General features: G+C 36.8%; 3 protein-coding genes across 3 annotated transcripts; 2 read left to right on the top strand and 1 right to left on the bottom strand.

The window, feature by feature from the left end:
* The first annotated feature begins 60 nt into the window (after positions 1 to 60).
* LOC137587435 (multiple epidermal growth factor-like domains protein 11) lies at positions 61 to 1,338 on the top strand. Its single transcript, XM_068303860.1, has 2 exons — positions 61 to 613; positions 676 to 1,338. Exons 1-2 carry the CDS (start codon positions 133 to 135, stop codon positions 1,257 to 1,259), a joined length of 1,065 nt encoding a protein of 354 aa, XP_068159961.1. The 5' UTR covers positions 61 to 132; the 3' UTR covers positions 1,260 to 1,338.
* On the bottom strand, positions 1,219 to 23,014 carry Prp16 (ATP-dependent RNA helicase l(1)G0007). Its single transcript, XM_068303858.1, has 5 exons — positions 21,074 to 23,014; positions 20,809 to 21,002; positions 2,246 to 3,158; positions 2,016 to 2,157; positions 1,219 to 1,948 (listed from the first exon to the last, which is right to left on the bottom strand). The coding sequence occupies exons 1-5, from the start codon at positions 22,929 to 22,931 to the stop codon at positions 1,351 to 1,353; spliced, it is 3,705 nt and encodes a 1,234-aa protein (XP_068159959.1). The 5' UTR covers positions 22,932 to 23,014; the 3' UTR covers positions 1,219 to 1,350.
* On the top strand, positions 10,961 to 19,497 carry l(1)G0469 (lethal (1) G0469). The gene is made up of 4 exons (XM_068302669.1): positions 10,961 to 12,071; positions 16,970 to 17,148; positions 17,231 to 17,335; positions 18,483 to 19,497. Exons 1-4 carry the CDS (start codon positions 11,465 to 11,467, stop codon positions 18,576 to 18,578), a joined length of 987 nt encoding a protein of 328 aa, XP_068158770.1. The 5' UTR covers positions 10,961 to 11,464; the 3' UTR covers positions 18,579 to 19,497.
* Positions 23,015 to 23,047: the final 33 nt, after the last annotated feature.

The raw sequence follows: 23,047 nt of genomic DNA, 5'->3' as shown, positions 1-23,047 counted from the left end.
GGGTGAATTTGAAATGTTCTCGTGTCACGCCGACATGAGAAGCTTTCTAACGGTTAACGGAAATTGCATTCTGTTGCGCAACCGCATTGTTGAAGTTTAAAGAGGTTGAAAATATTTTTGTGGAAGAAAAAAATGCACATTCCACGACATAAATGCTTTATTTTGCTACTACTAATGGCAACTTGTGGCAAGGCAATGGAACTTCTGGAATTATCCTGCTCCACAGATGACCATTGCTCAAAATTGGAACGTGGAAAATGTCGAAATTCCGTTTGCATTTGCACGGCACGTGACACTGAAGAGGAGGAGCCTTGCCGTCCAATGGAAGATTCCCAGACACTGACTAATATTGTTGGTGGGCCATGTCCTTGTAAACAACCGCATACCGAATGCATCGAGGTGGAACAACAGCAGAAGCAGTGCTTCTGCGCCGAGGGATATATACCTAGCGTAGATCGACGACGCTGCCTGCCGGAGAAAGTTGAATTGGATGGACGTTGTGAAATGGATAGCCAATGCCAGAGGGCGGAGACATTTAGTGTTTGCCATCAGAGCCGCTGCTTGTGCAAGACAAACTTTGAGCCGCATCAACAACGTTGTCGAGCCGTTTTAGGTAATTAAGCTTAACTGTTTTTTTTAATGTGAGTTTCATCTAATCCTATGCTGCACCTACAGATGTCAAGTGCTTAAACAACACGGTTTGCGAAACGTTCGGAGCGTCTGTCTGTATGTCCAACATTTCAAAGTGCCACTGCTCCATTGATTATGTCCCCAATCGCAATATGACCAAATGCATAGCGGGTGCTGCCTACGGAGAGAATTGTAGCCATAATCTCACATGCCAGTTATCTTTAGGAGCCGCCGGACAGTGTCGCGAAGAAGACCATCGCTGTGCTTGCCGTGCTATGCATTATCCTAGAAGACAAGTGCCGGCACAGCTTAAGGGGGAAAGCCAGGGAATTGCTAATAAGGATGTAATTTGTCGACCCATTGTACTTTTTGGTGCCTACTGCCGCAACGATAGCGATTGCCAGGAGCAGCATGCCATGAAAACTCAGAAGGAACAGGGTCAGGAGATCCAACTTCAGGCACCGAATCCCATGAGATGCATGTGGGGTGAATGTCGCTGCGGTGATAACTACACTCTTGTGGATAACGACAAATGTATAATCAATGGGGGTGCAGTCGTCCATTTTCCGGCAATATTCTTGATAGTAATTGGCAGCACTTTACACAGGATATTTATTGGGGGAATATAAAACAACATTTTCAATCTCATATTATGAATGTGTTACTTAATGTACTAAAAAATATATATGTATATGTATACTCTTTAAATGTGTTAACAGTTTAGAGTCCAATCCTTGCCGGGGTTCGTCGGGGCGTGGCATTGCCAGGAGTGGCAATCTCCTGTTTGGCTGCCAATTGTTCTTCCCGTTGGGCTGCTTGCTGTTTGCGCTCCATCATTTCCTGCTCGGCCTGTAACATTTGCTCCTCCATCTCTTTAAGATGTTCGGCGGCTTGTTTCTTCTTACCCCGACCACTGCGACCGGACTCCTTAACGGAAAAGAACATGGGGCCCAATTCCGCCAGCCAATAGCCATCGACAGCCGTTGCACATTGCATATACTCTTTGGCCGTCATGATCAACTCATGATAGACCACATAGTCGGGTGTGGTTCCAAGGCCAAAGAGAGCGGAAGTCGGATGCAGATGACACGGCATTCCTGTACGCAGATTGACATACTCGCCAATACCTTTGAGTCGAGCCGCCTGATAAAAGTAGGCCGAGCAAATGCACTTTCGTACAATATCCCAATCGGTGCCGCAGGACTTGACATTCATCTTCTGCTGTGTCATAATGTCCTTCAATTGTTGGCGCACTTCGCGAACTTTGCGCATTGCTTTGATGTGTATGAAGTGCTCGTTGCACCAAGTGGAGCTGTAACTATTGTTGATGGAAGCAGCGGAGTCAGTACCTGGGAGAAAAATAAGAACTATAAACTATTTCTTACCTATTCTGCTTCCATTGTAAATAAACATTGAGGTAGGTTAAATGATCGGATTCAGGCACCTGGAATTTTTCACGGACCCCGTCAGCCTCTTCCTCACGTCCTTTGGGCCGATAGAAAATTGAAGGCACCGACAACATGGAAACTGCAAAGAGAGAGAGAGAGAGAGAGAGTGGGGGAAATCCAACCAAATCATTAAGATGTTTACTTAGGAGAAAGGAGTATGTTCTTACCTATAATAAGCACCTCGCTGCTACATTCCATTTGACAAGCGACTATAAGCATTTGGCATTGCGGCGGATCTAGTGGAAATTCAGCCATTTGGCGACCCAATGTGGTCAACCCACCAGTATGATCCAAGGCTCCTAAAATCCACAGCTGATATAACGAATTCAGAATATTATCCTGCGGTGGCGGATCCATGAAATGAAAGTGTAAAAGGTCAACAACGCCCAATGACTTTAATAGCAAAACCGTATTAGCCAAATTGGTCCGCTGTATTTCTGGCACTGTGAGAGCTAGCAGCTCGTCCTTGTACTGACGTTGCGTGTACAATCGAAATGCCTGACCAGGACCTGTTCGGCCAGCTCGACCTGATCTCTGATTGGCATTCGCCTGCGAAATCGGATAAATCTGCAGGGCATCCATACCGATGCGAGGATTATAGACTTTAAGCTTACAATAACCGGAATCGATAACATATATAATGCCATCCACGGTCAGTGAAGTCTCCGCTATATTGGTAGCCACGACACATTTGCGTACACCGTCGCCGGATTTTTGAAAGATTTTCGCCTGCAAATCGGATGGCAACTGCGAATAAATTGGCAAAATACTTAATACTGGTGCATTATCGATTTCGGCCAAACGCTCCTCGAGCACCTCGCATGTCACTTCGATATCTTCCTGGCCGGGCATAAAGATTAGCATGTCACCCTCATTGGGCGTCAAATGGACTTGCAGGGCCTGCTTCACCGCCGATTCAACATAATCTTCGCATGCATTTTTACTGAACATCACATCCACAGGAAAGGTACGACCCGGTATAGTAAATGTCGGCACATTTCCAAAGAACGTTGCAAACTTTGTCGAATCCATGGTGGCCGATGTAACAATCAATTTCAGATCATGTCGTCGTGCAACAATCTGTAAGATTTCAACAAAAATATGTACATAAAACAATTAGTTTTAAGCAGTAATCGAAGGATAAGACAACATGCAACATGCAAAAGTGAGGGCGAGCAAAGAGTGGGAGAAAAAGAGAGAGAGAGAGAGTGAGAGTGGAAATTTGGCGCACATACAAACCCACCCTGTGCAGTTTCATTTTGAGAAATATAACACATAGTGATCCTTATAAAAAAGGAAATCCATACACTCCCCCACAAGACTACACAAACACAAGACTTGAAATATGGCGAATCTACATATATAGAACTGTATAATAAGGGAACTATGCTCCTTGAAGTACGCAATAAGCTGGTCAAATTTTATATGCCTTGACACAAAAAAACACTGTCCAAGAACAGATATTATGTCTTATCCTCAGCCCTTCGACTGCTAAGGTCATAAAGTTTAACCAGGCCTAGATTTGCTTTTGATAATATGGGAGATTGATTCTAATAAATTTGAAAGAAAACAAATAAACCTCTAGTTAGTAAAGTAAAAGCAGTAGAACATTGCGTTAATCTACATAGTCAGAGGTAGTCAGGAAAAACTCTGCCCAATCAAAAGAGAATACGTATTTCATGTTTACGTGATCGGAGACTTTATCCTTTCGTTCATTGCAAACTTCATAATCTTTTAAAGAGTAAATAATATTTAAACATTTTGTCATCTTCCTTAATCAGAAAGAGTGTGCAAAGAGATCGTTGGGCAAACATTGCCAAAAAAAGTCATTCAGACTGATGACAGGATTAATATCACATTTCTAACGGTATAGTGTGTGTACGTGTATGTGTGTGTGTGCGACAATGCTTTTATCTATATATATTCTGTTTTTTATTTAAAAGATATTGTTAAATACTGAAATATTTATAGACTATTTATATAGGTACTAAAATTTGTGGCATTGCTATCATCTACAAAATTGTTGGCCAAGTGCCTAAAAACCGAATAAAAACAACAACCATAACAAAAACTAGGAAAAAATTGTATCTGTTTGTCATTTTGAATTATTTTTTTGATGGCCAAGAAGTGGTTTTGCTATAGTTCTATATTGATTGAAATCGCAAACACACACATCCATTGATTGTATTTACGTACATATTATATTTAATTACTCTATAGTCAAAACAATCTAGAAGAAATTGCATTCAAATATTTCGAACTCAAGTGGCCTGGTTTATTCGTTATCAGAATAAAGATTGGTATAGATATAGGGCGTATATACATACATAGGTGTTTATATATACTTATTATATACATATATGTATGTATTTATATAGGCTGCAATCTTGCCATTAAGTATTATACGACTTTAAGCGAATTAGACCCAATATCAGCTGATATGTGTTTAAACTTGTGATCTTTAGTCACTGCATTTTATAACTTTCGCACAAAATTTAAACTGTTGGTGTTGTTGTTGTTGTTATAAAACACACAATAATAAATCATAAATCATTCTTTAAATAAAAATCAATTGACCTAGCACTTCCTCTCACACACATTCAAAATAAAAAATCACTATCAATAATCAATTGATAGTGGTAGATAGCTTCAGATTCTCCACAGTTTGAGTTGAATTCTTGGATGGATGCCATCTCAATCTTGTTATTAATTTTCTCATGTTTTTAAGGATCTACATTTACCAAATACTCCTTCCAGTTCCGTATAAGAATCTACATATGAAGATTAATTATATTATACTTTTAGCATTTCTTTTGTTATAGCTGAAATATGTTACTTATTTAACTTCCAAAATCATTCAAATTGTTATAATAAGCATCGAAAATACATGGGCACACTGTGCGTATACATTATATGTATTTGCATAAATAACGCAAAATAACGTGATGAAATCGGAACCTGAACAAATCGTTACAAATGTTTCCTCTTATATAGAATATTATGTATTTTCCCAGATAAATGATATAGTTCTTGCTTGCCAATTTATCCTACTCATGCCTCAATAAAGCGGACATATGTACATATGTATTTATGGATGCTTGAGTGCAGCATGAAGGGTGGGCGTCCCGTGTGAATTATTCGAGACTGATGAACTGTGTGGTGCATTTTCTTTCAGCCGAACAAAGTCATTGAACAGAAATCGAAGGATACTATAACCTTAATAAAGTTTTTTCCCAAAACAAATTGAGACAGGGGCACCGATATGATAAGAAAGGCGAAATATATACATACATACATATTTGTATATATATGTATGCATTGTGTTTATTCGTTTCATGAATCCAATTTTTAAGGCTCCAATAAATTTTTAACATTATCGTTCGTAGCGGATTATTTATTAACTAGCATTGTGCATTTCACTAAATCCTTTAATTGATTGCGGGATTGTGGACAATGTGCACAAGTGCACAATGTGAGTTAGGCCCACTGTGCAAAAACATTTCATTTCTGGAGGTGTGGCATTAATGCAAAAATAAGTTATCGTTGATTTTTGTTTTGGTTTCTGTTGTGTTTATTTATTTTTTTCTTTCATTTATATATATTTGGCAAAACTACAAAAACAAATGAGAAAATGTAAACAACAAAACGAAAAACGACAAAAATATAAGACAACAAATTCAAGAAATATTTTAGCAAACAATGGCAAAGATTGTTGTTTTGCATTTTTTTCTTTCGTCTTTTTGTTTTACATTTTTTTTTGCATATTTTGTTTTTATCCGCATATTTGCAAGGAAAAGACAAAAAGAAATGACAAAATAAAAAACCCAACAACAACAACAACACTGGCAAACAAGTTATAAGCAAAAACAACATGCAAAAGTGAGGGCGAACAAAGAGTGAGAGAGAGAGTAAGAGTGGGCCGAGCGTGAGAGGGGTAAAAGCACATGCATAGCCCCAACTGAGGTGAATACACTGTACGAAGGGGCCAGGGGGAAAGAGCAAGACTAAATGAGAAAGACTGAGCTTCTCTCTCCCTCTTTTGCGCTCTCTCCCTCTCTCTTTAATCATCTCCCTCACTCACAGTCTACTGCAAAACCGGCAAAAAACAAAAACAAAATTACAAGTACAAACAAATGTACATGCATACACATTGAAAAACACTCTGCAACAGCTGTTATAAAGTCCTTCCGCCTTGTGATGAGATCGGCAAAAAGAACTACTACAACTATAAATTTATTACGCTATCTCGCTCTTTCACCATGTCCACTGTATTCATTTGATACAGGAACGTAGCTTTCATTGGACAAAGACGTGGGTAAGCTTTAAAGTTGCCCAAAAGCCTAAAGTCACTCCATCATTTATTCAACCATAACGTATACGCACGGTGTGACAGCTATGACAGAAAAACATCATCAATATGTCCATATTTTAAGAACCTGCAAAAGCTTTTCTGAAAATCTCCAGAATCTCAATGATCATAACACATTGTCAATGCTAAACATGTAAAAAATCAACAATTGTCTAGGACTTGGCTAACTGTTTTTTACTACAATTGCTGCCAATCTGAAGATTATAATTATTAAGTATCTGACAAACTATTCGCACACTCTTCGTATTCATCATAGAACATTATATTTTGCATATTCTTTTCTTTATATTTTTTCCCCCCTTTTTTTTACTGCTTCCATATTTTATTGTTGTTTTTGTCATAAGATAGCTGCCGCTGCCGCTGCGACTGCGGCAGTGACTGAGGCTGCGGCAGAGACAGTGGCTGCATCTGAAAATAGATGAACACAGTAGCACATGACAGATATCTACATATGTATGTATGTAAATATGTATTTCATATGAAAATAAATACATATCCATGCAGGCTTGTCTGTATGTATGTAAGATTGATGTACCTTGCAGTAAATTACATACATTTTTGATGTATTGAACTGAAGTCAACTGGATTAACATTGTATTGTTGATGTCATTGTTCGATATACATATATTTTAGACTTTCTCTATATACGAATTTCTATATATTTGTACGTTTTTGTGTATTTATGACGATAAACTTGAAGAATGTTTTAACTATTTCTGTGATTGCCTACCAAACAATCGGCATGGAGGAAATGATCGCTATATTCAGAACCGAGCACAAAGTCCGGTTATTACCAGATAGCAATGGCATTTGCCGGTAAAAGCCGCAAAGCGAAGACTTTAAGTCAAATGGACTTACAATGCAAAGTCAAAAACAAAACGAGTTTCGGATACATCACACTCAACCAAACACTCTTTCACACGCACACAAATGTATGTATGCATACATGTATGTATGTATGTGTACATAGTATCTATGTATGTAAATAAGTAGATAGCTACGACGATATATATTCCATTTGTCAACCGTTGGAGCTCAGTGCCTAAGCACAGCCGACAGCCAGTTTTGGCCATAATTTATGCAACCCACTGGGCCGCAAAAGCCGTGCATTCTGCTATCGAGTGATTGTCTATGAATGGCGTTTCATGGTGGTGGTGGTGGTGGTGGCACACACGCACACACACATACACAGTGATAGAGACACTAATTGTAAGAAAACTGAAGCAAACATTGAACAGTTGCGCCAACCGACAACAATACCTTATTCTTGGCCATAAGTTATAAGCAAATAATTATTGTCGCATTGTCAACGTTGACAGAACATTTAACTAAGAGAACATTTTTAAAGCCATATGAGTGGGTGGGTGATACGTGATCATCTTCTAGCCACAATATATCAAAAGTATCTACATATATTATAGGCCATCGAAACTCGTCAACAGACAGAATAAACATTTAATATCGTAAATGGAATAAATGGGCCCGAAGATAGGTATGTATTTCTGGCTTATTTGGCACCTTTCTAGCCCGTCTTGTTATGCGTGTAACTGCATGTTTTTTTAATTATGGAATTATTGGTTGTTTGAACACCGGTCCGCGCTGCTAATTGCATTACACAACTTGTAATGCAAATTAATCAAATTACACCCAAGTCCACACACACACATATGGATATAAGACTGTTGTATTATAGCTAAGTCTATAGAGGAGCACATATTCTGAAAGTAGAAAAAAGAATGCAAAGCAGCTCTTAAAGGATTATATGCAATTAGAATCGATTGATTTTTGTGCATGTTCATTGCCTGAAGAATTTTAAGCCAATTGGATTAATCTTTTCCAGGGTAAGACCCTCTTAAACTTTAAAAATCTTTGTTATCAGCTTGTCGTCAATTTCGACTTATCGAAAAATGTTTGATTTTAAACAATTATCAATAAGAATTAGACATATTTCTGAAAGACAAAAGCTCTTACTATTGCTCAGGCTTGTTTTTTACCCATTTTTCTCAATAATTTCAGTCAAAAACGACAAAAATTTTATCAATATATCACTATGGCTAAGAGCATTATGGCCTATAGTGTAAGTTTTTTTTTGTTGTGACAGTTGTTGTTGTTGAAGTCGGTTACTCTCTCGGCACATTCTCGTGTTTAGTATTCAGTCAAGGTTAAACTATAAATAGATATGGAGAAAAAACAATAACAACAACAACAACAAACTTAACAAACACAAAAACTTGCAAAAGCTATTTTTAGCTGACGTCGACAACAACAACAACAGCAAAAACAACGACGACTGTAAAAAAAAAAATAAACAAACAAACTCGAAACCATATTCAATAAATGAAACCGATTTGAAAATGCCCTCTCTAGAGTTGGAAATATGGTGGACAAGGACGATTCGAATCATTTGTAATAACCGGTCATGGATGTCCAAGTGGTTTCTGTATGTACATATATATGTATGTATGTAGACAAATGTGCATTAAGTGCAATCGTAGTACATACGATTATTAACTTTTTTGCATTGCATTGCATTGCATTGAGTGGCCCAGTTTCAAGCTGATGCAATATAATAGGTCACTTTATATTGCACCGAAAAGAAAACAGTAGTTACTACTAATATTACTGCTTTTCATTATACTGCACACACAAACACCCACACCCACACACACTTGAGAGAGGAAAAGTTTTTTGTTTTCTTTTCTAGTTTCCCATTTACATATATGGAAAATAAACAACTTTGATAATAACCTTCAACTTTCTATGGCTCTAATTGTAAGTGTTTGCCAGAAAGCAACGACAAAAAGTTGGATCAATAAATTGATATTTAAGATTAAAGATTTGTTTCATTTTAATTATGTTTTTTCAACAATTAGTTTCTGTTAATATTTATTTTTTTTTATTATTAAAGCCCTCTGAGATTACTTATTGTTAATTACAAAAATGATTCTATTTTTTTCCACCTGTTAAGATTACGTGGCGTATACTTTTTATATGGGCATATCCAGAGTGGCGTATACGCAATTTTTTTTTTTGTTTGCTAAGTTTTGTGTTATTTGCATTGTTATAAAGATATATAAAATAAAATTTAAAAAGCATTTTGAATGGCTTCTCACACGTTTCTGAAATGATTTTTAGTTAAAACGGTATTCTAATCGAAAAATGTAAGTCAATATTTGACTAAATAAGCTAAACAAAAAAACCTTGCCCGAATTTGATATTACAAAATGCTTATTAATATTTTTGTTTTATAAATATTGCATTAAAGTGCTTATCTTTCCCAGGCTCAAGTTCGCCTCTTATTTATATTATAATTATTTGTACTTAAGGTAGACATATCAGATTCAATAAAAGGGAATAGATTTGCTAACGATAACTTGAAATACAAGCAAGTAATAAACACTTATCATACGGTTGTCCGATTTTCAGTCATTCATTGTTTATACACAAAAGCGTATACAACTGTAGAAACTCCAATCATGCTGATTAAGAATATGTAATATGATGAAAGTCTATACATATGTACATATGTATATATTTTTTTGATATCGGAGATTGTTTACGTCTTTGCCAAAGTAAGCAAATCTTTTACAACAATCATTTGGGTATTATAATATTGATATACAAACAAGTACACGCGCACCCCCCTCACACACACACACACACACACACACACACACGCTTAAAAATTCAGATTTATTCATCGCATGTGATCGATCATCAATAGCTATTTATTAGCACAATCATTATGGAAAATGGATAAATAATTTGTTTTCAATTTAGTCCATCATATATGTATGTACATATGTGGATCAACCCAGGCTTTTATCGTACAAAAATGAAGTATCAACAATACGATTTGCTGATATACATACATATGTATGTATACATGAATGTATTATAAATAATCTGCATGAATACATTCAAAAACCGCATTTACTCTGAGAGCGAGTACATGTTTTGGTTTACTATTCACGTACAGACATACTGATACCCATAAATGTACAATTGAATGTATATATCGGACTTAATTAAGCATATAAACATCAACATTTGAATACTATTAAATGAGCAATTAAGCCACTAAGGTGAATGTGATAAGTGCATTTAATCCCGATCCACTGTGTAATGAAATATAGATTAATTGGATAACAGTTAATTAGTTTATGAAATAAAAATGTTTTATGATCAATTTTAATATGGAAATTCAGAATTATATATTTTCAATTAAATTTTCTATTATTTCTGGCCCAATGTGCAGTCCCAACCGAATGTCTAATTTGGAGTTTTATCGTAAAGTTTAGCATTTAACAGGGCTGTTTAATTAAGAACGTAAAAAGAACTCGGAGCAGCGAACAAACCGGCTTTGGCAATGTTATTAACAGACTCACGAATGAGCTTTTATAACAGACTCGAATGTAAACTGCCTGACCAAACTGTTAACGGGCAAACGCGAAACTGAAATAATCAGATTCAATCCGACTTTGAAGCGGGCGCCAACTGCCAATGTTGCTGAAGCAAAAATAAATAATATCGTCCTTGAGTGTTGTGTAGACTTAATTTAAAGCGTTTCTAAAACTCTGGCAACACTAATGGATTTATTTAGCAGTCTCAAAAACGTAATGTTAGTTAACAGCTCGTGGTAAATGTTATTGAACAGAAAAATTGGAATTCTGTTAGCGAACTCAAAACTCGTAGCACAGTTCCAAAAAACAGGCTAGCACAGTTTATGTTTTCGCGTAGCACAGTACCGAAAATCAGCTAGCACAGTACCGAAAATCAGCTAGCACAGTTTTCAATTTCGTAGCACAGTTCCCAAAAATCAAGCCTAGCACATAGTGTGCGAATATAAAAGCAAAACAAAGAATCAAAATTACACCACAAAGCAGAGTGCAAGTTGTGTGCAACGGGCAACGACAACGGCAACGATAAAAGCAAAATCAACAGCAACGGCAAACGAAAATCTCGCGCGGAAAAGTGCACTTGCAAGTGAAAGTTTAGGGCGCCCACGCCCACCGCCATGAATCGGTCCAACAGTTTTGTTAGCTCCCTAAAATGGTGGCCCTTGCAGGGTCACAATAGTCAAGCCACACCAGCGACTCCCCCATCAGCATCAGCCATTGCCGCCGGTGGCGGATACTCACAGTCGGCACCCAGTTCTCCCACCTCCAATTGGCCACCACAGTTGCAGCAATACCACCACCAACACCACCACAAAGCCGGTGGCGGTGTTGGAGGTGCGGGAGGAGTTGTCAGTACCACTTTCGGTAGCAGTGTGGCTGTTCAAAAACTTCGTGAATCCAAATGGTTCAAGGCAGAGGAACAACGAATCTTTTGTGCGGTTGTCGAATGTGGATTTATTGTTGAAGTACGTAATAGTGCTGCAGCAGCGGCTGCCACTGCTGCCGCAGCAACTGCTGCAGCCGCTGCAAGTGATGCCGACTCCTTAGAATTGGACATTGATTGTCCTTGTCCAGTGTCGGCATCGGCAGCAGTCCAACAAGCTCCATTAACATTAGTGATACCCCGCAATGGCAGCACTAGCATCAGTTTCCTGGAAACGCAGGATGAAAATGAAACGCCTGTGGCGTCATGGTATGGCATTGTCCTGTGCAAAGTGGCCAAAGGTGAGTAGTAAATAACAAATTTTTCATTCATTTGTATACCCACCCATCCTCATCCCCATTCCCATCCCACATCCCTTTCTTCCGCACCCTATCAATCATAATCTTTAAGTATATCGAAGTAGGCAATTTCGTTGTTCACTTTTGATGATTAATCAAACTTGGAGAGAGACGTCAGAGTAGGCTAATCTCACGGGTTTTGGTCAATAAATGTAGAGTATAGTGTGTGTAGTGGAATTTCAAAATGTCATTCAATAAGCAACAACAAATAAATGTACATATGTACATACTACATACATTTGTATATGTACGTACAAGGGCATAATTCTTTTATCTAATCGAAAAAGCAACAACAACAACAAGAAACATTGTCAACTGCGCAGAGCAGCAAGCGGGCAACCCGCGCAGCCCAGAGTTGACGTTGACGTTGACTCCAGACCGAAATACATACATTCATACATACATATACATATACAAATACAAATACATACATACATTCGATGCGGTGCGGCGCGACGACGACTACGAGTAAATAAGCACGACCACCGACCACCATTCACAATGCTGCGCCGACAGCTGCTAGAACATTCCACAGTAATTTTGTGCGTGCGCATAAGCTCAAACAAAAATTATAGTAACTGGCATTTGGGCCATATTAGTGGCAAGGATTTGCCTGCCTTATAAAAAAAGCTCACAAATCTTGTAAAACTTATAATAATTATCTATATAATGCATCAAATATCATAAATACATTATCGATAAGATACTGTATGAACTTAAATTGCAAAATTGCAATTGAATATTTTTCTTTATACCCTTGCACTAACAATAAGAAGGGGTATATTCATTTTGAATCAAAAATACATAAACAAAGCCTAGAATGAATCCATATTAGACCATATTTATTCATGATCAGCACGTCAAAACAAGCTGATATAGCAATATTTCAAACGCCTTTTTAAAGTGCACAGTTATGGTGATGAAATTGGCTGACTATGTACATATGTATGTACATACATATGTACATATGTATATGAACATACACCCATGATGAATATAATAGGTACACCCCTTAAAATTAATTTTTTTGACTTTAAATTAGCACAACTTTTTTTCTTTTACCTTAATCACCAAAATTTAAATGCACATTTGTTTATTGAACATTTGTGTATTGTTTACCATAATTTGGAAAAGAAAAATTATTTTATTCAAAAGTTACAACAAAAAATATGAAATTTCAGAATTTCGTGCTTGATGAAAATAATAGGTACACTTTAATTGACTAAGTTTTATTTTTTTTTTTTGGTTTTGAAATCACTGAAAATCTATTTTTGTTTCATTATCTGATTAATATGGAATGTATCCACCTTAATTTTACCGTTACTTTTCTCATCCGACTGGGAATACTCTTAATCAAAGCTTGGCAGGACTCTATCGAAGTCTTCTTCGACGCACTCCCACAATTGTCGGTTGTTGCCACTTTTTTCTGTTCGAGACTGATCCTATAGCTCACCCCACAAGTTATCGATGAGATTCAGATCCGGAGACTAAGTGGGCTAGGTAAGAGCGACCACTATATTGACCTCTAACCAAGTTTTTAAAATTTTTGAGGTGTGTTTTACGTCGTTATCCTGTTGATAAACCCACCACAGGGACTTTTTTTCCTCTAAATATGCTAGCATAATATTTTCCAGGACATCCCTATAGTCAGCTGCTCCCATCATGTCAGATACTAGGAATATTGGATAGTGTTCTGACCAAGACAAACAACCCCACACTATAATATTTTTAACACCATGCACCACTGTAGCGGTGATCAAAGTTTTTGGTTATAGGGCGCCTTAAATGTTAGGAACAGTCATTTCCGAAAAGATAAATTTTAGTTTCGTTGCTAAGAAGGATATTAGGCCGGTTTTTTTGAACTTCAGATGCTGCCCATGTGAAGTAGTCGTTAAGAAATCTTTGCTATATGATCAAATCTTTGGTTCGCATCAAAGGAACCCTTCTTGCGATACGAACTGATAGATTAGCCATTTGTAGTCATATCCTAATTGGAAAAACATTAATATCATTGTCCATTTTGGATCCAATGGCTCTCAAGGACTCGAAAGTGTCCGAATTTCTTAGGTTAGGAGTGGTTTTCTCTTGACCCAGTTAGTCTCCGGATCTGAATCTCATCGATAACTTGTGGGGTGAGCTATAGGATCAGTCTCGAACAGAAAAAAGTGGCAACAACCGACAATTGTGGGAGTGCGTCGAAGAAGACTTCGATAGAGTCCTGCCAAGCTTTGATTAAGAGTATTCCCAGTCGGATGAGAAAAGTAACGGTAAAATTAAGGTGGATACATTCCATATTAATCAGATAATGAAACAAAAATAGATTTTCAGTGATTTCAAAACCAAAAAAAAAAAAATAAAACTTAGTCAATTAAAGTGTACCTATTATTTTCATCAAGCACGAAATTCTGAAATTTCATATTTTTGTTGTAACTTTTGAATAAAATAACTTTTCATTTCCAAATTAAGGTAAACAATACACAAATGTTCAATAAACAAATGTGCATTTAAATTTTGGTGATTAAGGTAATAGAAAAAAAGTTGTGCTAATTTAAATTAAATTTTAAAGGGTGTACCTATTATATTCATCATGGGTGTACATTTTAGGATTTAGCTTTACAATGTACATATGTACATACATATGTATATCACTGGTACGATAAGAACTGTTAAAAAAAAGGATTTCTCCTTCGATTATCTCTAAAATATGGTTATATTATTGAATCAGCTACATACATACATATGTATTTGGTCAAAATCAGTTTACTATATCACAACCTGTCATGGAAACTTTGCAAATTGCATAAAATTACTTTTCCACTAGTTTTTACGACAATTTATTTTGGCAAAATATGAATTCCGATATTTGCAGGTGGGGTAAAAGAGTGTAGCAAAAAGTTTTACAAGGGTATAAAAAATAACGGCACGTCTTAAGTTAATGGGGCTTTTTGATTTGTTATTTTTTTTCCTTTGTTTCCACACCTCTAGTTGAAAATATCAAAAATGTTTTATGCATCAGGGAATTTGAAAAAAACAAAACATATAGAAGAGGTGCGACATTCTGTGTGTGTGTTTGCTGTGGTGGGTGTGCGGTAAAAATTTTACAAGTTGTATTATTTTTGTTTGCATATTCACCACATTGAGAGAGAGGCAGAGGCGACGGCACCGACATCTCGTGCGGCGGCCAATAACCCACCACACGTGCAGGAATTATTACAGAGATGCACACACACATGCATATACATATGTATGTATGTATATGCATCCAATTGGCACATACACACCCACACAAACACAGACAGTCTGTATGATAAGCAAATTCCGATTGTAATTCTTCTATAAAAGAAAGAGAGACGGCGTTTCCAATCAATAATTAAATTGGATTAGGGTTTGTTTCGTTTTTTTTTTATCCTAGACAACTACATGGTAGATACATATGTATGTATGTACATATATGTATATGTATGTATGTAGATTGCTCTAAGCTATGCGCATGCGTGCTTAAAAAAGATATTTGCCATTTTTCGCACAATGTCACGTATGTACAACATTTTACATCATGTTTTTCATTGCACTCGTGAAGCGATAAGCAATCATTTTAAATATACCTTATCCATTTTTTTGATATTATGCAAACAATTGAAAATGCCTTATCCCCCCATACTACCAATAAAAACCAGGTGACATTCCGTTCATTAACCCAAACCACAGACAAAGACAAGATAATGGACAATCATCATCATCATCATCCGCAATCAATCTGTGAGCCGAGACTGAGACTGAGAATGTAATTTATGATAATGATGAGTTCACTGCAAGTGCACTTTTATCCTCCATATTAAATATATACATACATATGTATGTGTCCATATGTGTATGTAGTGTATGTTTGTATATATGTTTGTACATATGTACACATAGTCGTGGTCAATTTCCCACGCCCTTTATACAGGCATACATATACACATTATCAGCGCACAACGATTATTTAATTGCTGACATAAGGTGTAAAGCATTTAAAGAACAAACAAAAATATCTACACACTTGCTTTTAATACCCTTTACTTAACTTTAATGTAATGCAATTATCTTTAAAAACAAAAGATAAATTGAGGCAATCGAGAAACTAAAAGTTAATGCTGACACTATGACATCTACAGTCAGCTTCATAATTGTACGGACATTCTTTTTTCAAAGCAAATTAAGTTAAGCCTTTTTATTTTCCATTTTGTTAATATGCATTGGAAATATATATATATTTATGTATATACTATATATTTCAGATTCCAATTATCCGTTTGTTCGGATAAGAGTTTTGTCTGACAAAAAGTGAGTTTTTTTTTTACTACTAACAAAACTGACATTTAAAAATGTTGGATGATAACGATTTTGCTTAGAAATTAATTTATTGTGTAAAATTTACAAAAGTTTAAAATGTCTTTATGATGATGATTCTTCTAATGACAATTTCGACTATCCGACTTTCAAATCAAGATATTCCTAGAAAGATCTAGATTGGATTTGGACCATCTTATTAATCAGATTTAGTTTTATCCTCAAAAAAGAAGTGTTATACATTTTGCCCACAAATTAGATCTAATTAGAATTTGCTTTTTCTTGTGCTAATACTATTAAATATTGCAATTTGGCAATGAACTGAATGATATACATTACATACTCTATATGCTTTTAAACATGCTTAAATTGAAATATATAGCTTGTACATAACATTGAGGAAAGGAGAGCCACCTGTTGTCTAAATAATTGCCTGAAATTGATACAACTATTAATTGATTCGTTCTTCCAACTTGTTTTGTTTCCCCTTGTTGTTGGTTCAATTTTAGACAACAAACCAAAACCCGATACCATTGAGATATTTTCTGTGAAAATACGAGAAAATGGCACATACAAATTGATTAAAATGTCACTGGCCGATATATGGAGCCATGGATGGGAATTGCGTATCAATAATTTTGCCGACAAGGAGAAAATGCCACACAACGAAAAGGATATACGCAATCAGGTGAGTGCGAAAAAAAGAAGGATAATTGAATCAAATATCGAATTTGAATTATTCATTATTGCGCATTTCTTTATTCGTATAGGTATCCCTGGCAAGAAAGGCCAAACAGAGTCTTTGGAATAATAATAAGCATTTTGTATATTGGTGTCGTTATGGTAGTCGTCAGCAGGATGTTCGCAAGCGACAGGTAACGACGAGTGCGAATCATGTGCTGCTGCATTTGATTAATTGATTTAATCAACATACACACACGCCCCCCACACACACATACACACACCTCATATATACACACATACACACAAACATGTATGTGTAAAAGAAATATCAACATTTATCAATTCCTTTCGCCTCCACATGCATTAATATGTTTAAGTATAGCACCAACTACACACACACACACACACACACACACACACAAAATTGTTTAAAAAATTATCTTGTGATTGTATCTCCCGACTGAATCTGTGCAATCAAAATGAATATGCTAAATTTAACAAAACAAAACAAAAAATGCAAAAAAAAAAAAAAAAAAAGAAACAAAAAACAGAAACAACAGTGAAAAGTTAATATATTGAAATGCATTTCATCATGTTTCGAAATTTTGAATTTTTCCTTTGATCCTAACTTAATCAATCTCTTTCTCTCTGTCTCTAGGTCTCTCTTAATTCTTATAAATTTTTAGTATTAGTTTTTCATATTGAAAGAAACTTCATTGTATATTGAGATCCGATCATGTGATCAAATCTGACCAATTTTCTAACAATAAAAAAACAATCAAAGGTAGACTACTAAAGAGAAATGGAGATGATAGAATGAGAGAAAGACTAATGACTATGTGTGAGAGAAACAGAGCGAGAGAGAGAGTGAGAGGGAGAGAATGAACTTGTTTATCATATTTCTCTATTGCCATCTATATACAATGTGGAAAATCTTAAAACAAATTGCACACTATCACCTTCAAAAAAAATTACTGCCACTCCTCTTGCTTCTGCTACATTAATTGCTCCCCCTCCTCCACCTCAATCTTTCCCCTCTGCTCTCCTCTTCTACTTTACTCTGTTTGTCATTATTGTTTAAGCCAAAATTGCACATTATTATAATTTCTCCATCATTTCGTATTAACTTTTTTGTTGTTTCGTTTTCGTTGTTGTTGGTCATATTGTTTTTCTTTCCTAGTTGTTTTTAGTTTAATACTAAAATATTTCTTTTTGCGCTCTCTTCATCATTTTGCAATATTTCGAGATATATGTACACACATACATATATAAGTATCTATTCCGTTTCTGTTTTGTTGTGTTTTTTTTTTTCTTTTCACAAGTAAATCTATCTTACAGATATCGGAGTGCGTGAAATGGGGCAGCGTTGGCATGAATGCGGGCATGTTGCTGGTTCTAAATAATAGACAAAAAAGCTATTCCCACTCCAAGTAACTAAGATAAAACGTTTTTCCTTTTTGATTAATTATCTATCTATCTATCTATCTATTGCCATTGTTCATTGTTTTAACTATATATCTTTTCAATTTGTTGTCACTGTTGTTCTGGCCGAATTATTAAGAGGAAAAAAAAAAAACAAAAACATTCATCCATCTTCTATCTATCTACATACATACATATATGGTATTAATTAAGTGCCACTAAGTGATATCAGATGAGCAGCAATTCATTTGGTAGGAGATCCACACACTCAAAGACATACACTATCATACGTACACACACACACACAGACCTGTACACACCTCCGTCAATTTAACTAAATTTACGATATATTAATATGATATCATAATATATATAGAATTAGACATATGTATATCTATATAAATACTATTGTATTTGCTATTACATGACGGAGAGTGATGAAGGGAAAGATACACACACACACACACACACACACAGAGAGAGAGACAGACACACACACTCTGAAATTTAAAAAGACTTATTTACTATTTGTTTGTTTATTTTTTTTTCCCCCATTTTGTTTCATAAAATTATTATTAAAATACGTACATATAGATACCCACCCGAGTTTTTTTTTGTTTTTGTTTTTTCATTGTAAGAATAAATTGAGAGTACTCAAACTATTCTGGGATTTATAATAAAAAAAACCTTTGCAGAGTAGTCCGATCCCAAGGAAATGCGTAGTATCAAACAATTTGTTGATTTCATATTGGACATTGGCAGCTAAATTATTTATCAAAATTTACAATCTACACACATCTATGTATAAAAATCTTTTTTTTTTTTTATTAAAGGACTTAAAGAAAGACCTCTAGATCGACTTAAATATTTGATATAAACCCTAAATCCCTCTGCCCAATCTCTGCAAAGTTATTCCAACAAAGACCCCAAAGTTAATACAGTATATACATAGGTACATATAAACTGTATAAAATTAAGGATCAAGATATATTTAAAAAGTACAGAAACAAAGAAAATTATTTAAAATGTCTTGTTACATCCATATGTATAAATTTAAGTTCTCTACACGTATATATACAGAGAGATAATGGTAGAAAATAGATTTATAAACATAAAAATAAAAACCGGACAATTGATAAGTGCATATTTTTTATGCTTGTCGCGTGGTGCTTAAAATCAATGCATGGAAAGGACTCAAAACCCTACACACACACCCACACATACACACACAAATCACACAGCCACACATAACCAATAAAGTTTAATATTATAAGCCCCACGATATATATATATATATACATATTATATTATATTATATACATAAATGGATAATGACTTTTGTTTTTTTAGTATACGTAAGCAATTTATGATATAAGCATATATATATATTGTATGTATTTATTATACTTAATCGATATCAAGATGATATATATACAACTTTTGGCAATGTTAAATTTAAAACATGAAAATCGTTTGTAAAATGCTTTATATTGATATTACCTATTATTAAATGTTTACCACAATCGACAACAACAAAAAACTAACAGTCTTTTTTCAAAACAAACATCAAGCTAAGGGGTTTGATGAGAAAAAGGGCGTGACATATCGAATAATCAAAATCAATTAGTAACTAAAGCATACTATTTAACAAGAATCATGGTACAAAAAACAAAGGCAACCCAAGATTTCTAAATGGAATTTAAGTTCACAGCAGCTAAACCTGATCTTAAGTAAAATCAAGTTCTTGATTTTTAATGATCTTTACGTAAAAATGTAAATCAAAGTCTTTTATATGGTTAAACGCAGGCTATCTCGCTCGTTTTTATAAAGACAAGAGCACTTGGGCGCACACAGCGGACAGTAACGCCAACTTAGTAATCCTGGAGATGGATATACCAGTACATTTATGTCCTTTTTTTTAATTTAAAGATTATTAAAGAAAAGTCTGTACTTTGTATTCGAGCGTGTCCAAAACGGAGCCTGACACATAGCAAACCACTTCGATCTTTATGCATCCTACCATCTATATTGGCAACAGGTAAGAACCTCCTTAAGAGATGTTCTCCTTACCAAGATCTAATTTTAAACCTTTTAACTGTAGCTACCAATTTTAAGTAAACAAGAACCAAAATTCGCAGAAAGCTATTTTGGAATTAACAAATAAATATTTAAAATATTTTATCAGAAAAATAGACAACAATTTTATGTAGAAATTGAACGGTTGCAAAATAGGTTGACTCACCTCGCGTAGTAGACCAAAGAGCACATCAGTTGACAGAGATCTTTCGTGAGCTTCATCCATAATGATGGCCGCATAGCTATCCAAATCAGGATCACGAAGACTTTCACGCAACAGAATACCATCGGTCATATACTTAATAACCGTACGCTCCGAAGTGCAGTCCTCAAAACGTATGGCATAGCCGACATCCTCTCCTGAAAGTAATAATATAACATGGGTTAGAAATGGCATTTGGGATTTATATGAACGAAGGAATATCTCTCACCCAGTTGTGTGTCCATTTCATCAGAGACACGTTTCGCCACCGACATGGCGGCCACACGACGTGGCTGCGTGCAACCAATCATTCCACGCTTACTGTAGCCATCTTCGTGTAGATATTGGGTCAATTGTGTCGTTTTGCCGCTACCCGTTTCACCTACAATAATGATAACCGAGTTCTCTCTGATGACATTGAGCAACTCTTGGCGAGATGCGAATACGGGCAAAAAGCGACGTTGCTCGGAAATGGTTTTCTTGCGGGAGAACTCGCTTTTGCCACTGGAGTCCTGATCTCGCATGTGATCGGCAAATTTTTGATCCTTGCGGTAGTCGGCAGTGTCTTTGTCCTTGTCGAAGCGGGCATCTTCATCATCCTGAGACCTTTGCACGCCCATAATGTTACCCAGCTTGGTTCCACCAAGTTCCCAGTGCTTCTTTTGAGCCTTACGTCGTTCTTTCTGCTCGCGATAGGTCCTCACCAAAGCGCTGCCCTTTCTGGCCAACAGAGCCATGTCAGAGGTAGGATCTTTGACGGGCACCATTGGTTCTGGCTGCTTGGTGAATACAATGCGGCCATCCAGAAAGGGGGGAATAATATGATGCACCAGCAAATGTACCCGTTCCAGAGCCTCCTCATCAAAATCATCCGTTACGTTAATTGAGGTGACCACACCAGAGGTAAGCATTCGATTCCTTTCCCATAGCTCATTGTCTCGATTATTCTGTCGTTGTTGAGCGCTAATACGCTTTGTACGCTTCTGTTCGATTTGTTCTTCACGTTTGCGGAAATAATCGGAATTGGATCCAGAAAACGGATTGTTCTCATCGTCATAGCCCTGATCGATGTTGTACCACTCGCGATCGAGACGGCGCTGTTCCTCCTCCCAAAGATCACGGGACTCGACGTCATCGCCTTCGTTCCAAGGTGTAGCTCCCGTTCGCTTTCGATCGTGGGCCCATTGATTATACCGATGAGCGGGCGTGGGTCGGGCACTGTCATCGGCATGGTGCCGGCGACTCCTGTTGCTGTATCGGCTGCTGCTCCTAACTGACCAATCACTGCCGCCCCCTTGACGCCGCGGTGTGGGCATATCCCAGTCAGATTTGCGTTGACCATCCTCAGTTTCGTCGTCATCCCAACTGCTGTTGGATATGCCGCCACCACTTCCACCGGGAGTACCCGGCTCTCTAGGTGTATGAACGCTGCGCACTGACAAGGAGCGATCTCTATCACGATCATGGCTACGATGTCGAGACCGATCACGGTCACGATTACGTTCCTCCCGATCTGCATCGCGATGACGTCGCTGCCTATCACGGTCACGGTCGCGTGTTCTATCACGATCTCTTTTTCTATCGCGATCTCGATCCCAACTGCGACTTTCCGAAGAGGAGCCGCTAGATGATACTGCGTTGTGAGTTTGTTTGCCTCTCTCCCTGTCGCGCTTGATATGCTCACGCAGCCGCTCCCTCGCCTTCTCGGAAACTCCACCGGTGTGTGAAGGTGTCTCAACCTTGTGTTCTCGCAGCTGTCGGCTTAGTTTTTCGAAACTTTTTGTGTCAGGTTTCTTAAAAGCAAACTCACTGATCCCCTCCGGCGCGCCAGACGATGTGGTAGGTGTAGCTGCTCCAGCATCATCATACTCATTGTCCTTAAATGAAATTAAACGTTCGCTCCGCTCCTTCTCAGCCCGCCGTTTGGCAGCTAACTTGTCCAAGCCCAACAGGGAAGGTAAGGGAGAAAAGCCTCCTTTGCTTTTTGTTCCAGGGCTGGTTTTGATCTTTTTGATCACTAGGCCTCCACGAACCTCTTGATCCTGTGTTCCCTCTAGCCTATGCACGCCTGCATCATCATCGGACATGATGCTAGTAATGCCACCGGTTTCCAATCCTCTTTATACTCCTTATCCACCTCCACAAAACCAAATCCAAAAAAAAAAAAAAAAAAAAATCCACCCAAGACTAAAGTTTGGTCACA

Source organism: Drosophila tropicalis, unplaced genomic scaffold, assembly GCF_018151085.1.
Source record: "Drosophila tropicalis isolate 14030-0801.00 unplaced genomic scaffold, ASM1815108v1 contig_158, whole genome shotgun sequence".
Classification (NCBI taxonomy): Eukaryota; Metazoa; Arthropoda; class Insecta; order Diptera; family Drosophilidae; genus Drosophila; species Drosophila tropicalis.
This window is presented reverse-complemented; position numbering and strand designations above follow the sequence as displayed.

Bases quoted from the DNA above. Each gene is read 5' to 3' on its own strand.
- LOC137587435 (XM_068303860.1), top strand. From the start codon at position 133: ATGCACATTCCACGACATAAATGCTTTATTTTGCTACTACTAATGGCA. The intron at 614-675 runs GTAATTAAGCTT...CTGCACCTACAG, and splicing joins ACGTTGTCGAGCCGTTTTAG to ATGTCAAGTGCTTAAACAAC.
- Prp16 (XM_068303858.1), bottom strand. From the start codon at position 22,931: ATGTCCGATGATGATGCAGGCGTGCATAGGCTAGAGGGAACACAGGAT. The intron at 2,158-2,245 runs GTAAGAACATAC...CTCTCTTTGCAG, and splicing joins CAGCGAGGTGCTTATTATAG to TTTCCATGTTGTCGGTGCCT. The intron at 1,949-2,015 runs GTAAGAAATAGT...CATCAACAATAG, and splicing joins TTACAATGGAAGCAGAATAG to TTACAGCTCCACTTGGTGCA.